Source organism: Pteronotus mesoamericanus, unplaced genomic scaffold (genome assembly GCF_021234165.1).
Source record: "Pteronotus mesoamericanus isolate MK-2021 breed Mesoamerican mustached bat unplaced genomic scaffold, CSHL_Meso_final contig_105, whole genome shotgun sequence".
NCBI lineage: Eukaryota > Metazoa > Chordata > Mammalia > Chiroptera > Mormoopidae > Pteronotus > Pteronotus mesoamericanus.
This window is the reverse complement of record NW_026555006.1, coordinates 15,824,238-15,843,095: the sequence shown is the minus strand read 5'-3', so window position 1 is coordinate 15,843,095 and position 18,858 is coordinate 15,824,238. Positions and strand designations below refer to the sequence as shown.

General features: G+C 37.4%; 1 protein-coding gene across 1 annotated transcript in view; it reads right to left on the bottom strand.

The window, feature by feature from the left end:
- Positions 1 to 978: 978 nt before the first annotated feature.
- Positions 979 to 18,858, bottom strand: part of SGIP1 (SH3GL interacting endocytic adaptor 1) — a 197,708-nt gene continuing 179,828 nt past the window's right edge. Inside the window, exons 22-27 of the mRNA XM_054574374.1 lie at positions 15,332 to 15,487; positions 10,870 to 11,002; positions 7,297 to 7,499; positions 5,472 to 5,536; positions 4,733 to 4,897; positions 979 to 3,439 (exon numbers count right to left, since the gene is read on the bottom strand). Of these exons, the coding sequence (XP_054430349.1) occupies positions 3,417 to 3,439; positions 4,733 to 4,897; positions 5,472 to 5,536; positions 7,297 to 7,499; positions 10,870 to 11,002; positions 15,332 to 15,487 (745 nt within the window). The 3' untranslated portion in view covers positions 979 to 3,416. The remainder of the gene's footprint in view (positions 3,440 to 4,732; positions 4,898 to 5,471; positions 5,537 to 7,296; positions 7,500 to 10,869; positions 11,003 to 15,331; positions 15,488 to 18,858) is intronic.

The following is an 18,858-nucleotide window of genomic DNA, read 5'->3' as shown; positions in this document are numbered from 1 at the left end:
GTGACTGGTACATGGTAAGCACTCAAGTAAATAAATTTTATTATGTATCAGTTAGTTACTGTGATTGTACAAATATCCTTGTAAAGTCCCCAAAGGTGGATCTAACTGAGTCAAGTAGAACTATGAAACTTCAGAGGTGGTAGAACTTTTATACGTCAATGAAGTGTTATTATGGTGTTCACACAGTGCACTGGGGGTTGGTGGGGGAGGGGGTTGGGGGGTGGAAGGGTGGCGACAGGGCAGATTTAAACTGCTGAAAGGACTCCTTTATTGTTTCGAGCTGTTTTGCCTAACAGTATTCCATGAGCAATTCTAGTAGAAAAAAGTCCCACTGTTAAGAAGAGCTTGAAAACCACGGGCAATCCCAATCCCTCATTCTAAAGATGAGAAGCTGAAAAGGGCAGTGGTTTGTCTCAGGTCACACAGCAACAGACAGAGTTGGTGCTAACGTAGTTACCCGGCTTTGAAAAGAAGAAATGAAAATATGTATAATTATGGCCTCGAAAACTTTGTAGAAGGAGATGGAGTAAAAACACAGAACATTTGTAGTTTGGCTTTCTGGGCTATTCTCTACAGCCCACTTGAAGCAATTGGAATGTGGCCGTTCTTCCTTTATAGGTGAAATACACTCCCAAATACCATGCAGTGAATTTTCATTTTGGCTGTAGGTGCAGAGAAGAATAGCACTTTAAAAATAATTAAAAATTTAATTCTTAGGAATGATAAATTCCAATTATGATAAAATTCAGACTAATTTGTGATTAAGAATTTATTTAAAAATATTATGAAAATATGGAATTTATTTGAAAAGAAAAACATTTTCCATTTTGCCAAAATAAAGCAGTATCATTCATACTTTCTATCTTTTTAGAGGAGAAACTTTAAAAATCATAACGCTCAGGACATGGTGTTCCGGTTAACAAGAACCCTTTTAATTTTAATCCATAGTAGTGAAAATCTTAATAATACTGGCCCATTTTGTTCTGTTTTAGGAATTCATAATAAACCTGACAGTGTTTCTTTTATAACTGAGACCCTCAAATTGTCTAGCATCATTTTTTCTAACATGAATTCTTATTGTACAGTACTAACAGGAGATTATAAACTATAAGAGTAAAACAAAAACACCAAAATCTCCCTGATATGAGTTTATTGTGTTATTATTAGACCTATTTTCTGAAAGGAGATGGGATATATCCACTATTGAGGTTTGGTTGTTCAAGGTTTAGGAATTCTGAAATCACTGACTTTCATTCTGTTTCACAAAGACCAATTAAGGGACTGTAGGATAGCTTCGTAGTTTCAAATTTTAGTTCCTGGAAACATGTGAATAATGTTAGGAATGATACTAATCTATGTTTTAAATTACATTTTTACAATATCAGCAAAACTATTCTTTGACCAAAAATCCTTGTGTTTAATGACCAATTCACTCCAGAACTATATAAAATAAAAAAAAATATAAAGAGCAAGACATGAGAGCAGTAATATTTACACATTTTAATATGCGCTTTGTGTTAATTTTCAATGTTTTTTCCATGACTTGATTACTTAAAAACACATTTTTATGTTCATATGCTGGATAATTCTCAACTTTCCATTGGTTTTGGTGTTTGAAATTTCCCCATGTTTCCTGGGATTTAAGTTTGTACTATTTTGGTTTCAAAATCAAATTGAATATCTTTACTCAAAATGAGTATGTTAATTGTTCGTTGACAAAACTTCAACACAAGACTTGAGGAGCCAATTGAGAGTATTCTTCTAATGTAAAACAGATCATTTCTGGGTAGCAAACACTCATTGGGAAGTACAAGTATTAATTTTAAAAGTTCCACTATAAACCACTGTCAGTCACAGTCTCATTTTAAGAGTAAGACCTACACATTTTAATGTGATTCTAAAATTTAAAGGGACTAAATATTCTTTGTCAAACATGACTAATTGTAAAGTACAATTTAGCAACTAATGATAAACAACTTAAAATTACAATTATTTAACAGTATGATCTAGAATAGAAATTTGCTTATATTTCAAATAAGTTCTATGACTTGAAGGAGGATTCATGTTTCAGAATGTTAAGGAAGAAGGTTTTAAAACCTGGATCCCTGAAGAAGTGCTTCTCTATTCTGAATTCCCATACCATGAGGCCAAACTCAGAAATTAAAGTTTTTATTATACCTTGCAACAATGAAATCATAGCAAATTTTTGATAACTCTCTTTTTGATTCCCCAAGAATGGCAAAGATTTATAATTTCATACAATGAATCTTACCTACAAGGAATTTATTGCACAATTATGTGGATCGAATTTCATTTATAAAGCTTATTTTTTCCTACCCAAATATTATAGATAATTGAATAAAATTCTTCTTCTGGATTTAGACATGGGACACAATTTTTTTTCTGAGATTTCTAGTCTCAATATTTGATTCCTGTGGGTAAAGGAGTAGATATGTGGAACCATTCTCCATGCTAAATGGGAGAAACTCTCTGTTTATAATAATTGTGCAAAAGTTGTTAACCAGTTCAACTATGGAAAGTCTTGGTGTTTTAAACTCACGATTTTGGTTTTAGTCTGACCCATTATTCAACAGTCTCTACACTTGCTGAACTGTAGAGATGGGGACGTAGTTAAGATGTCGACATTTTCTTTACTCTTGATTATAATTTCATATACTTAAACTTTAAATATGAATTGCTTTCCCTTTTTACACAAGTTATAAAAATAAGAGGCCCTGTTTACACAGTTTGCATTTTTATGAAATTTGCAGTTTGAAAAAAAAGCTTTTTAAAAAGTGGTAATTAATGTTTTTCTTTGAATATGCTGTAACCTTAGAATTTTTTTCTGAAATAGTTTCTGAATTTAACCCACTAAACATCTGAAGATAGAATTTTTATTTAGCACTAGAATAAAACATACTAAGGACTGAAGAAAAAGAAGTTTTTTTTCCTGGTTCCACTTAGTTTTCTTTGTATGTGGCACCCCCTTTATGATAGCTATCAATATTATATTTAAATTTTATATATTGACAAAATTCAATCTACCTCTGTAAGCACTGTGCCATTCAACAGTACTACTATTAAATTTACATACCACAGTTTAAATTACATCCATTTAAGGAATGGTAAAATGCGAAAACTCAAGTGTCTAACAACCTTACTGGAATGAGTACAATTTACAAATACAATAATTACATTTTAAAACCATAACAATATTACACCTAGAAGTAAATACTGTAGGACTGGTCATCATGGTATTGTGTGAGGGAATAATTGCTGAAAAGTCGTGGACATTTCCAGCAGATTTATCCCAAGTGCAGATTTTGATTTGTTTTCATCAAACCAAAATTGAAACTTGTTTCTCATACAATAGTTCTCCATTAAATGAATCCTCCAAATTCTTGCATATGATTTTATTAGTTATCTGCCAAGTATTTTCCTGCAAAACAAAACAGCATATCAACAGGTTACTTACTAGTTCAGTAATATTATTAATGCCTAACATTTCTATTCCTCCTGCCTTACTTCTAGGAGCCAAATACTGCATACTTGAGGGGTGTAATACTAATATAAGAGACACCGCATTTTTTAAGTTTTCAATTTTCCAGACCAGCTAGTTGCCTTTTCATATTTCCACATATAAACATTTTTGCAGAAGTTTGGGTTTTGCCCAGTATAGTTTGGGAGATTTCTTCCTGGATGTAAGAATCCAACTTATTATTATAAGAAGAGTGGCCATATAATTACTTTTCAACCAGGGTCATTTCTGTGAGTGAAAGGGGCATAATTAGTAATTATATCAATATAGCAGGCATAAAAAACAGGACTTATCCCAATAAATCATTGACAAGTATAATCACCCTAGTACTGGGGAACTCCCTGCCAATAATCTTGGGTACCAAAACCCTGTCTCATGGTCAGATTGGCTCATGGGCAGCAAGATTCGATCTCTGAGATCCTTTAAGGTTCCTCTTAAAGAGGAAGATGTATCCTTCTTAAATCTCAGCTGAGCCTGACAAATCTAAAATCTATGAAGTTCTTTCTATTGCAGAAGAAGAGTTTTCAGGTAAGAGATAAATTCCAAGGCAAAAAACACTTATTTTGCTTGCCAATATAACAAAAGTAGGATTTACTTCATTAACTGCAGTGTACCCATCTATGTAATGGGAATTACTGGTTAGGCCCACATAAGAAACAGAGCCATAGCCATGACAAGTAGCCAGGGCCTTCCTAATTCCTCATTTCCAGGCCACTGTCCTAGTTCTTCTTCATTTAACAACTTGTTTGCTTTCTTGGACATGGAGAGCGCATTTTAATGGTTGCCACCTGGGAGGGAGGTGTGGGGGGAATGGGTGAAGAGGTGAGAGGATTATGAAGTACAAATTAGTAGTCACAGAATAGCCATGGGGATGTAAAATATGGTATAGGAAAGAAGCCTAAGAACTTACACACATGACCCATGGACATGAATAATGGTGGGAGGGAATGCCTGAGGGAGTGGGGGGTGCTGGGTGGAGGAGGGCAAAGGGGGGAAATCAGGACAACTGTAAAAGCACAATCAAAATAATTCAAAAACAATTGGTTTGCTGTCTAATTAAGATGGGAAATGGGGGTCAGGAGTGGGTAAGAGGAGTAGGAAAAAGATGAGAAAATCATGATCTACTCCTTCACAAGGAAGAGTAGCTAAAGCAACATTATTTTTACAAATGGAACTCACAAAATACACACTTACCTGCAGCAAACCTTTTTTTGATGAGTGAAAATCGATAGCCTGCTCCAACAAGTTCAATGTCACAGCCAGAAAGGGTGCTTCCTTCACTTGTAAACTGTACAACCAATGGGGAAGGTTTGCTTGGGCCTTCAGATAACTGAAATCTTGCCAACAAAGAACCCACACCTATAAAAAGGGTATTGTATATTACAAGATAATAGTCAACACATTCTGGATATAATTTTGGAAATTGTATAAAAAAGTTAATATACAAAGCCTGAAATTAGAGAACAGTATATGTTTTAGTGACAAAATAGTTATGAATAAGACTTATCATTAAATATTATGAGTGACTTTCTGTATTCAGATTCAAGTGTAATTCAGCCAAATGGTACTTCAAAATTTAGGAGCATGCTACTTGGAAGGCAATGGATTTTCCAACCTATGATTGATATCAAAGGAAAGTAAAATATATCTAAACTATTAGACTGTGTAAAATCTGGTACAGAGTGGGATAATGCCTCATTAAAACTTTTCTTTGCTGAAACTATGGTCTGTTTGATGTGGGGTGTTGGGCAGAAAAAGGGAAACAAGATTCATTAAAGAATTACTTCCTTTTATTGGTTAAAATACATATATATCAAAATGAAGTAAAACTTTTTGTTTTTTGTGCTAAAGTATATTTTGGGTAATAGTTGCCTGATCTTGCAAGTTACTTCAGCCTTAGATATTATATAAAATAAGCCTGTGGTTACATTACCTCCATTTTCTGACTTTTGAGAAATATCGGGAATTTTCCACAATATTCTTTGTTGTTCAGCATTCCTAAAAATAAAATAGATAAAAGGCTTTTGCATATGTAAGGTGTTTTGTTTAACAATGCCATATTTTTCCACATAGTGTGCATTTAAAAAAAATCTTGAAACTTCTAGCTACAATGTAAGGATTTTCTATCTATCTATCTATCTATCTATCTATCTATCTATCTATCTATCTATCCATCCATCCATCCATCCACCTACCTAACTATCCATCCATCTACCCAGCCATCCATTTACCCATCCATCCATCTACACAGCCATCCATTCACCCATCCATCCATCTACCCAGCCATCCATTCACCCATCCATCCATCTACCCAGCCATCCATTCACCCATCCATCCATCTACCCAGCCATCCATTCATCCATCCATCTACCCAGCCATCCATTCATCCATCCATCCATCTACCCAGCCATCCATTCATCCATCCATCCATCTACACAGCCATCCATTCACCCATCCATCCATCTACCCAGCCATCCATTCATCCATCCATCCATCTACACAGCCATCCATTCACCCATCCATCCATCTACACAGCCATCCATTCATCCATCCATCCATCTACACAGCCATCCATTCACCCATCCATCCATCTACACAGCCATCCATTCACCCATCCATCCATCTACACAGCCATCCATTCACCCATCCATCCATCTACACAGCCATCCATTCACCCATCCATCCATCTACACAGCCATCCATTCACCCATCCATCCATCTACACAGCCATCCATTCACCCATCCATCCATCTACACAGCCATCCATTCATCCATCCATCCACACATAAATTCTCTCCTTGTCCTCTTCCTTATTGTAAGCAGCCACAGCACTGTCCGATAGGTAAATATTTAGAGAACAGTGTAATTGCCTTTTTAAAACACATCTAACTGAAAAAATAGGAAGGGTTAGTTAATCAGTTAGTTCAGGCAATTTAGATTGGAGCTGTCATATGGCTGACATTCATTTTTTTAAAGTTCTGGTTTTTGCTTTTGACAATCATATGGAAAACGTAGAACATTTTCTTTTTCTGAGAGAGTAAGTCCTTTTAGCAACCACTATTGGTACTCAGTGCCTATTCAGTTTCTGTTCCCTTACCTTCCCTAGTGTGCTGTTGTGAGCTAAGAACCAAAACCCTGCATTTCTCAACTCCTCTGTAGTTCAGCCCCAGATGCAGAGTAGCCTTCACCAGTTATGCGCCCTGCTTGAGAGCTTGAGGACAGAAGGGAGGGCGAGGCCATTCTCCTGCTGCTTTCTCAGCCTTTGCCTGCTGCCAGCAACCTGAGAGGTGGGGATCTTCTAAGGGCAGCACTCCAGGCCAGTCTTCAGTTTTGTAAGTGTTGAAAAGCAGTGAAGGCGGAGCCGGCAGGAGCTCTCCCTCCCTTCAGTCAGAGTGGAAGTGCGGGGGCCCTGGAATTCCGTGGCTCCACTGGCAGCCTTCTGATTTTTCTTCTTGGTTACGGCAGGGGCAAGCAGCTCCTCTGGCCACCAGTTCTCTTTTCTTCCGGGAAACATTCCTGGAGATCCCCCCTGAAGCTTATTTTTCTAGCACTTCCCCCACGTATGTGTGAGTATCTAAATCCCTACGTTAAACCATTTTCTGCTTAAAATAGCACTCCTGCTTTCTGTTTCCTCCCCTGAACCCTGACACACAGGCCTGCTGTGATCTCCAGGCAGGGAACACTGATGCTAAGGAGTCTGTGATCCCTTTGTCCAGAAGGAGCTCTTTGGGAAGCGGGAGGGGATTGGGGCTTCTTACCAGACTGCTGGGGGGAGCACGGCCTGGAGCTTGGTTACTCCTCCATCTATGGGGACCAGGAACTGCACATTGTTGAGGGCCACAGCGGTTGTCATTGCATCTGTGTTGTATTTGTAATCTATGCGCAGGTCTGTGCTTGTGGGCTCACACCGCCAGCTCACTGCCAGGTTCAGAGGCGTGGACTGAATGCCCTGGGCAGACACCTTGCCAAATGACAGGAAAGAGAATGTTTAAAGCTCGATCATGAATCGGAGACAAACCAGAAACTAAGATTGTCTCCCATTGGAATAATCTTAGGTATCAAAATGTCATCATGTTGTTTGCGCTGCTCACAAATGAGCTCTCAGTAAAATCCACCATGAAGGGTGCCTTGTGAGAGAGAGCTGGTGCTTTGAGGAAATTGGTACAGATTACAAAATAAATTACTAAAATCTTTATAGCATTTTAGAGTTTAGAATGCACTTTATGTCAGGAGGTGGTAGCACTGGGTAGGAGCGAGGCCAAGGAGTTAGACATTTCTGGGTGTGAGTTCTGATTGCCACTTACAAGCTGAGTGATCTTGAACCAGTTACGAAACCTCTCTGAGTCTCAGTTATTTCCTCATCTGCCAAATGGGAATTATAACAATAATATTTACCCACAGAGTTGTCAGGCAGAGTGAAGGAGGTGTTTATATGAAACACACAGCAAAGTGCCTAGCACATAGTTAGTGCCTAGTGTTTTAATTCGTGTTACCTATTAATATTATTATTGTTGTTGCCCTTCACAGTAAACCAGTAAGTTAGACACAGCAAGTTATTATTACTCCTTTGGGATTTGTCAAGGTAAGGACTGGTACGCAGGTCCTCTACCTGGAAGTGCAGCATTTAACTGACTGTTGTCAAGTCTAGTCAGAATCAACCGTGATTTTGACCAAGGAAAAGCTAGGTTTGAAGAATCAACAAAAATTTATTTTATCTAAAGCCAATAATACCAACTTGAGTTTTAGGTCCGTAATGAAAGAATTCACAATGTTATTATTATTCCTTGGTTGTTCACTGTGAGGATGAATATCTCTAGGCGATTCTCCTTTTCCAAGTACACGCACACCACAGGGGCCTCATGGGTGGTGTCTCTGCCCTTGCAGTTTTATTCATGGAACGTGAGTTTTGCTGATTTTGAAGAACATAAACAGCTCTCTATTGGCCTAGCAATGTCTGCACATTTGGACATCTTGGGGAAGAGGCCCAAGGGCAGGCTGAGCTCACAAGGCAGGCATGCCTACTGCAGAAACAAGCCCAGATATGGGCTCTTTTATAAAATGACAGGCATGGCTTCTGAGGACAGTTTTAGTTAGGCAACCATTATAAAGGTTTTTTATACTTTAAATATCTTTAACAGCACAATCCTCTGCCAATGAACTTTTACTTAGGAATCTATTACATTTAAGATAGATCAAAAGCAGAGCCGCCTCCCACTGTTTCTGCCCTGTATCCTCAGCAGGAGTTGGCAAGTGGATAGTAGTTTTCTGTTCAGTGAGGTGCTTTGCGGCCACGGGAGGGTGTGTTTTTGATTGTCCTTATTACTGGGGGTGGAGGATGCTACTGGTGACCAGAAACGAAACAGGCTGCGATTCGAGGGTAATCCCACAAAAAAAGCTAGTTGCGCCTCAATTCAACACCCAATTCTTTGCATAGTTGAAAACAACACAGTTCAACAAAAGATTCCTCAGAAGGCATCTGAGCACAAAGCAACAGGCCGAGGGCCATTTATATTTTCCAAAGTACTTTGAAATATATTTGGCAATTAGCTCCTCGCAACAACCTTGGGAAAAAAACTAGGTACGAATCATAATTATCTTTAGTGGCAGATGAGGAAACTAAGGTTCAGGGAGATGAAGTGCCCAAGTCAGTGACCAGGAGGAAGCTGACTTAATTCCAGAATTTAGTCTCTTGCCAACACTTAAATATTTACACACCAAGCTCATAGGTGAATTCTACTTTCCAGGTTCACTTAATGACAAATACGGAGACTAAAAAAAATCACACAGGACTTAAAATTTCAAAAAAAAAATTTAATCTGAATTGAAAATGTAGATGCAGGATTTGAAATGAAAGTTCAGTTTTAGTTTTACTCTTTTGGGCATAAAAACCATGCGTGTGCCCGGAACTGAACTTCTTATTCAGAGAAATATTACACTGGAGTTCCTTTTTCTTAACTGCTTTTCATTCCTTAATGTTTTCTTAATGCTTTTCATTTTCTTAACTGCTTAAAGCAATCATTAAATGTGTTTAAATGTTTTGGGGAAAAGCAGTTAAATAAAAATGCCATTTTATATTATATTTAATTATAAAAGTGATGCATTTTTGTCATATCATGTGTTTATTTAGTTTTATCAATAAAAAGCTTATCCTCACAGGAAAAACACTATATTCATTTGCATTTTCGCAAAATGTACCATCATATAGATACTTCACTTTCAATGGTTTTCAACTTGTAGGGTATATTATAATCACTTGGAGAACTTGTAATAAGTACAAAAAACTGGGTTGCATCCTGAACCAATTAAGTCAAGATCTCTGGTAGTTTCAGAGCCCAGCAGATAATCTATGTCTGTGTCTGTGTCTGTGTCCACATATTTATTTCTATCTCTATATCTATCTATAGATAGATTTTAATATAGCTATCTCTCTATATCCAAATATAATCACCACAAGTTCAGAATCAGTATTGCTTTACAAGTTCTCTGGTGATTATAGAGTCATGTTTAAGATATACTGATTTCTATTAAAATACAACTATAAAAAATAGTATGTTTTCTCATCTTAAGAAAAATAACTTGAACTTATTTAATCACAAAAATTACAGTTCATTAAAAATAGCCTAGGTGATAAGTGGCGTGGAATCAATGGGGTCATCAGGGTCCTCGGGGTCCTCAGGCTCTCTGGACTCCTGGATGGAAATAAGCTTATTCCCTCGGTCAGTCATAACTGGGGAACAGGGTGATTCTAGACACAAAAGAAAGTTTTCATATACTATATTGTGTTGTGCCAACCAGTCTTTTAACATCAAGTTCTTACCGTAAGTTTTATTAGGATTTATTTCATAGGACTGCCACATTAGAAAAAACACCAGGTTACTTATATTTCATCATTTTAAATAAGGTATTTTAGTATAATAATGTTCTTGGATGGGTGGAGGGAGGTAAAGGGGGGAAAAATTGAGACAACTGTAATAGAATTAACATGATTTATAAAAAAAATAATGAAAAATAATGTTCTTAACAAAATTACAGTGAACTAGTTTATCAATATCTACAATCTTAACTGATGTAATTTTTTGTAACTTCATTTTGTGGCATCTTTCTCTATTTTTTAAATAAAATACTTTACTTGTAATTTTAACCTAAAAATATGTATGAATATTCCTGTTACTAAGTCCACAAGTAGTCTTTTAAAATTTGTATTTCCTTATAAATTATAGATTTTAAATAATATTAAAAGAAATGTTTATTTACTTTTATTTAATGTTAGATATGTTGGATAATACATTTGTAATGTGAAAGAGACACCCTGACCATATAAATAGGCTTACCTGATATTTAAGCATGTCCACATTATAATATGTAGCCTGTGGTTTTTGTTCAGACACTTTCTTTAGGTGAGTCATCAAATTTGGCATGTTTACCCAGAATTCCTTGGTATTGGCATCATTTTGGGTATTATCGCTATTCAGTTGGGAAGAAAAAATGACTGAGTATGATCTTGTGACAAATATAAATGACACAAAAAAAGCATCTTAGTAAATTGTTGTCTTATTTCTATATCCACCTTTGACAATCTGCAGAGATTGTATTATTAATGGTAGTATGGTTTTAATTCAAGTGCAGTTGTGAATGGTATTAAGTTAATAGATTAATACCCACAGGGAGGCATTATTGTTTTGCTATAAATCTCAGCGAGAACTAAGTAGCATTAACCAATCGTGATGATAATTGGTTGCTTTAAAGGGTGAATTATTTATTAGCCCAAACTTAAGAGCTCTTTCTATATCACCACAGTTTTCTCTGACTTAGTTAATGCAATCAAAGAGCTGAGTACATCGATTTTCCTTTGAATTGACTTGAACAGTAGTTTCTCAGAAATGTTTGTCTTCAATGGAAGAGAAAAGGGCAATACTAAAATTACCATGCTACCTTTTTAGCATTCACAATATTTCACCTAAGAGCATCTAAATAATAAAAAAGTCACTTCTCTTACAAAATGACCCTGGAATTTAAATGATAATTACCATAGTAGTTGCAATCGACAAGTACAGTTTTGAAGAACTAAAGAATTTTGCATTCTTACGAGAAGTATTAGCTCTGCTCAGAGGCCAGTCCACTGGTCACACCCAATGTATCTTGAAAATGCTTGTCTCAATGACAAAAAAAAGTCACATTGGTGTGTGAAAAGTCACATAGGAGCATCTGCTCACTTCCCAGGCAGTGAGGAAACTGAGAACCAAGTGATTCAGTAACTTGACACGAAACTCAAGTTTAGTGGTATTTCACTTTCAGACTATCCAATATAATACAATAATAGTAGCTACAAATTTTTGAGCACCTATTATGTGCTAGGCACTCTGTTAGATTCTTTAGAAATATTTCATTAAAATCTACCTGCAAAGGAAGAATTATCTTCCTTTTAAAGGATGAGCAAATGTTATACACAGAGAAAATCAGAGGTTAAGAAGAGAGAAGAGTAGTGGCGATAATGTGATAAAAGCAGGCCAAAAGTAAGTTGGTATAATTCAACCTCCAGAAGTCTGACAAATCAAAAGAGCTGAATCCAAAAAATCAAGGCCTTAAAATTGCTACTGGTCTGCTAGGAGGGAGTTGTTGTAGGGGCCAAGTCTCAGCATGACCCAGAGGTTCCACTTGGCCCTGGTCTAGGTAGTTGAGGACACAGCAAAGGTACATGACTGGGGGAATATAGGCAGTGAATGGAAAAGAATCCCGGCCCCTGAGACTTTGCCTCTGCTCAAGCTGAGCTAAAAATGCTGTGAAGGGCTGTCTAAAGCATCCAAATTACCTAGAGCTTCCAGAGCTGTAGCTATACAAGGAGGCAGGGGACAAGAATAATAGAGGGTCAGCAAAATTAAGTAATTTGCTTAAGTTGGAACAGCTAATAAGTAACTGAGTCAGGATTCCAGCTCAAGTCAGTGTTTCCACAGGTCACACTTTCACATTATACCCCGACAGAGGTACAGAATTAATATCCAGCAACATGTCATTAATTTGTACTAAACAGATCTGAATCATTGGGAAAATTTCAATTATGCTGTTTTTTTTAAAGAAATGCATTTACTAAGTTTAATAACAAAATAAGTCACATGTCTATGATAATCCCTCGGAGAGCTTGCTTTAGTAAATATTCAAGAAAGTTTTGCCAATCAAAGGCTTACACAGAGATGCAGTTCTTAAATGCTCAAGAAGTCTTGAGAATTCTTTAGTTTCATAATTGGTTTCACAATTGCTCCTGAATGTCCTTTACTAGCAAACCCCTTCCATAAAGGAAAATTTGGTGTCTGTCACAGGATCACAAACCCAGATGACTCCAGGGGCCAAGCTGTTCACCTAAATGAAGTCTTCCAGTAAACATTTATGGGGGGTGAGACAGTAGATGTTATAAGGCCTGTACTGCATTCAGGAATAAGCTGGGTCACAGTGCCCTTTAAAGACTAGGGGTGGCAGCGCTGGTGGCGGAGCAGCGCGGCATAACACCGCCAAACAGGCTATATGACTAACAGGTGACCAGTCACAGCCCTGATACAATAATCAAATATTTAGAGTTAATAAGGTCCAAATTAATGAGGGTTTTTTTGGGCTTCTTTTTGTTTTAGCAAATAACAAGACACTCTATATAATGTTTTGTTAAAGAAAAATAATCTCAGAGTAATATTTAATTCAATTTGTAAGACAGATATATTAATGTAAGTATAAAATTCTTGCATATATACCCAAGAACTTGGCAACATAACTACCTAAAAATGTAACAAAAGCTATAACTGTCATACCAGTCATATTTACAAACATACTGGTGAGATGGAAGCACGTAATTCTTAATTTCAAATGGAGGAACCTTGAAAAAATAAAATTAATTAGCTTAGTGTGCACACCAAAAACATGGAGGGAAACTGAATTAAGAAGTTTCCGATTTCCAATCTCAATCATTTCACATTTATTCTTCATTTAATGGGTGATCATTTTTACACGTTTAAACCTGGGATCGAGGTTGCCGATTAAGTGAAGCCATGGTAAGGACTAAAAAGGAGGAAATGATCTTGGTAAGATCACCTGAAAGACCTGTCTGTGACTGTGTTTTCACCCCTGGAAAGAAAAAGCCTCATTTAGGAAAGAAAGTGAGCGACTGTAACTGGTCTTCAAATTCCAGATGCCAACAATCTTTAGTTATTTCTACATAATTATCCAACTTGACTAAATTCTTTAAATTATGGCTGAGTTGTTCATTCGTTCAACAAATATTACTCAAGTCGTTCTTAGATGCCAGGCACAGAGGAAGGTACTGAGGATACCATGGAGAACTAATAGATGTGTTCACTGAATCATGGATGTTTCCATTCTAGTGAAGAAACGGATGAATGAAGAAATACAAATAGATTTATAATGACTAATTTCAGTAAGTGTGACAAAAGGTAGCTTGAGCGAGAATAACAAGGGGGCTTGTTTAGTAATTCAGTTTGAGCATGGCAGGCGGTGAGTGGGGAGGAGAGCACGGTGGTTGAGGGAGGCCAAGGGGAGCTGAGGATGTGCAGGTGTCTGGTGAGGGAGGGCGGAAAAGGTGCTGGAGGAGGAGGGAACGAGCGCACGCAGTCTTTTTGTGGGAAAGGACTCAGTCTGTTTCTACAGACTTCTGGCAGGTCTGGCTGAAGCTGCAAGGATTCTGAGGCAGGATGATGGGAGACGAGGACAGAGAAGCAGGCAAGGGTGGGTGACACAGGGTCTCAGAGGTAACGGTAACAAGTCTGGATTCTGGTGCAGATGCAATACGGAGCCTCTGGAGGTCTAGGAGCAAGGGCGACATGCTTTACCCCGTAACAGGTCATTCAGCTGTGCGTAAAAAATGTAGGAAAGGAGCAAGACTGAATGTACAGAGGGAAGGAGGAAAGCAATTGCCGTGGTCCAGCAAAATGACAGTGGTCATTTGGATGAGGGAGGTCACAATACAGGGAAAACATGACCACTTTATAGAGAACTTTTTATATGGAATATCGGGACTTGATGCCATTGCTAATAATTAACTTGTATAGTTGGTCATTTTTAATAGCATGTATGTGTATGTGTTTGTGTGAATGTACACATGTATACATATAATAAGGATATCATATTTAGATGTATTAGTAAGAAAATCTACCAATTTTCTTACTAATAAGGGGGTATAAGGGGACTACAAGGTAATGGAGAAAATACACTAAAGATTAGATCATTGCCAAGTTATTAAATAAATAAATTGCACGATGTTATCACACCTATTCACTGGGACTTAGTTTAGTTCTGTGAACATCAAAACAAATAGGTATCAGCTTCTTTGATATATATGTAAAGCTGCATCGAAACAATTATCATTACAATGAAATTATATTTCACAGAAAAGATTCTCATACTCATGTGAAGAGTAACTCACAATTCAAATGTAATTTGACTTTAAAGATGCTAATACAACAAATGAATTTCCCACCATCCTCATCCATTGTCTACTGAGGACAAGTAAAACAGACAATAATAATAAATTGTCACTAATATAGATTTTATTACCCTAAATGTCTCTCTGGCCACTTGCAATAGTTGGCCATTTAAATACGTATATGCACAGACACACCATCAACCACAAGATTCTTTGACAGCTGGTAAAAGTTCTGAGTTTGAATCTACACACGTATCTGAAGAGCGGTAATTGTTTTACAGTGTTACTCCCTTGCTAAGGTTTATCCCCCCACCAAGTATAAAGTGCTAAGCTACACCCCTCTGTAAAAAATTTATGCAAAATATATTTACCAGCAGAGAAGTTGGGGATTTGGCAGGACGTGTTCTAACCTGCTGAAATTTATCACCCGAAAAGTCAGGGCAGCTGGCGATGGGTTGTTGGCAAAGTGTCTGGTGATGCCGGCAGGGAAGGATAACACCATTTCTCCAGTAATCTTCACAATACATCTGGCGTATCAAAATACATGAGAGGAAAGAGAGCGGAAACCCAGGTCAGTATGCTGTGCATCAAAACAGCTGTGAAAAAGATCAGAGTTATGTAACAATATTACATAGCAGAAGAGATGAAAGGTAAGCTGTTGCAATTCCACTCTTGACTATAAATCATTCATAAGATTCAATGGTTTGTTTTAACACTTACCCAAAAAATGTGGCTATTTTGTTGAATGTCTTTTTAAACTATAAGAAGAAATGTGCAGCTTTGCTTTTTGAGCAGAAAAGTTTATATGCTCCCCTTACAGAACCATGCTTTCTGGTGCTTCTTTCTCTTTCTCTGTGATTTCTGAATTTTTGGTAGTACAATTGAAGATATTAAATTTACACAATATTTGTAGATACCTCAAACAATTAAAGATGGGTCTGCCTTTTGACCCTGTGATGCCACTTCTGGGAATACACCCAAAGGAACCCAAAACACTAATTGGAAAGAACGTGAGCACGCCTATGTTTGTTGCAGCGTTATTTACAAATCGCCAAGATAAGGAAGCAGGTTAAGTGTCAACAATAAATGAGTGGATAAAACAACTATGGGACCTTTACCCAGTGAAATACTCCTTGGCCATAAAAAAAAGAGGAAAATGTTACTCTTGCGCCAGTATAGATAGACCTGGAGAACGTTATGCTAAGTGGAATAAGCCAGTCAGAGAAAGACAGATACCATACGATTTGACTCATATGTGGAATCTAATGAACACACTGAACTAACAAGGAAAATGGGGACAGACTCATAGATGGAGAGCAGGGTAAAGGCTTGGCGGGGTAAGGGGGTGGAGGGATGGAACAAAAAGGAAAAACGACTCATGGACACGGACAGCAGTGTGATGATTGCTGGGGGAAGGGGGTATAAGGGGACTACAAGGTACTGGAAAAAATACACTAAAGATTAGATCATTGCCGAGTTATTAAATAAATAAATTGCACGATGTTATCACACCTATTCACTGGGACTTAGTTTAGTTCTGTGAGTGACACGATTGCTGCCCTGAGCATGATCTTTTACGCCCCCCTGAGGTAAACTTATGCTGCAGGTTAACTAGATCCTCACTCCATTAACTTGTCTGTTTTGTTGAAATAGTAACATCAGTGAACACGTAAGTTAACACAATAGAATAATAAATTAGGAGGAAGAATAGTTTTTTTAAAAAAAGCCTTTATTGAGGTATAACTGACATATAATAAATGCCACATTTATAATGGAAAATTCCATAATTTTTGACATAGTAAACACCTGTGAAGCCCTCACATTGAAGATAACGAACTATCCAGCATCCGTACATATTTCCTCATGAGTCTTTGTGACCTTCTTTCCTGCCCTTCTCCATCCTTCCACTCCTTATCCTTACGCAGTTGCTAATATACTTTCCAACATTATGCATTAGTTTGTACTTTCTATAAATCAAATGAGAAAGTATGTGATTTTTCTTTGGCTTTGGCTTTTTCCTCGCAGCATAATTACTTTGAGAGTCATTCATATAGGGTGACCATGAAGAGTTCATTACTTTTTATGGCTGGGTAGCATATAGATAATACCATAGGTTTTCTTAAAAATGCATTCATCTGAGAACATTTGAATTCTTTCCAGTTTTGGCCTGTTACAAATAAAGCTGTGATGAATATATCACAGCTGTGATAAAGCTGTGCACAGCCCTTGTATGGACATACACTCTCATCACTCTCATACAGGAATGGAATCACTGGATCACATGGTAGGTGTACCTTGAACTTTTTAAGAAACGGGCTGAACTGTTTCCTAAAGTAGAAAATACAGCTGTGTGTGAGAGTTCCAGTTCTTATATCTTCTCACCAACACTTGGTACAGTCTGTCTTTTTAATTTTTGCCATTCTAACAGGTGATCAGTGGTATCTCACTGTTGTTTTAATTTTATTTCCCTAATGGCTAACGATCTTGAGCATCTTTTCATGTGCTTATTTGTCATCAGTTAACTACTTTGGTGAAATGTCGGCTCAAATTTTCTGCTAGGTTTTAAATTTGAGTCTTCTGTTCTCTCACTGAATTTTGAGAGTTCTTTATATACTCTGGATACAAATCATTTATCAGATACATGCTTTGCAAAGATTTTCCTCCCCAGTTTGTGGCTTGTTTTTTTCTTTTTCTTAAGAGTATCTTTGAAAAGAAGTTTTTAATTCATCAATTCATTTTATGAATTGTATAAAATCAATTTACTGTTTTAGGGTCCTATCTTTGCCAAATCCAAGGCCACAGAAATCTCACCTATATTTTCTTCTAGAAGTTCTTTAATTTTAATTTTTATATTTAGCTTTATGATCTATTTTTTAGTCAACTTTTGTATAAGGTGTGAGGTATGGATCCAGGTTCATTTTTCGTGTGTGGAGATGGATATTTAACTGTTCTGGTACTATTTACTTTGAAATGCCAATTCTTTCTTCACTGAGTTTCTCCAGTTGGTAATTTTGTTTAAATTCAGTTGCACCTACGTGTGGACTTTTTCTGGATTCTCTTTTCTGTTCCACTGACTTATTGTCTCTGTTTTTATACCAATACTACACTGTCTTTATTACTATGACTTTATAATAGAAATCAAATAATGTTAGTCTACCAACTTTGTTATTTTTCAAAGTTGTTTTGGCTATGTTAAGTACTTTGCATTTCCATATGAAATTTAGACTTACTGTGTCAATTTATACATAAAATCAATGTAGCTCCAATTTACCTTTTACTGTCTGAGAAAATCAACAATGGGCCTTTTATAAAATTTTTTCTCTGCCAATAGGCACCATGTTAAGCTTTGTCATTAGAGGGCGCTGGAAAGACATTGCAGAGGACAGGCTCCTGCAGTACATAAGGCTTATCTAGTGCCAGGCTCCTGCAGTGCCTGCGGCCTCTCCAACGCATGGGTAGTGCAGCCTGTGTGCGTTTGCCTGTGCCCAGTAGCACAGTAGCTTCCCCAGCATCTGATTCCTGTAGAGCATGTAGCTGGGCTGCCCCAGTGCCCAGATCCTGCAATGCAAGTGGGTTTTTCAGCTCCAGGCTCCTGCTGTGTATGCACCTTCTCCACATGCACCTTCTGCAGTGCATGGCAGCTGGCAGTACCTACTGGCCACTAGCTTCCTCTGGCACCCCCCACAGTCAGTCTTGTAGTGGCGTGTGTCTCAGTGAGCCACTTCCTCATGAACAGCTGCTGGGCTCTCCCTGTGCCATGGTCTGGAAGCTCTCAAAGAGGTAAGCTGGGCCAATTGTATGGCAATAACTAAACCCTCCAGAGTCACTGTCCTTTGCAAATCATTGCTTCATATATTTTGTCTGTTTTCAAGGTGTTTTTAACTGGCAAAGTAAATCA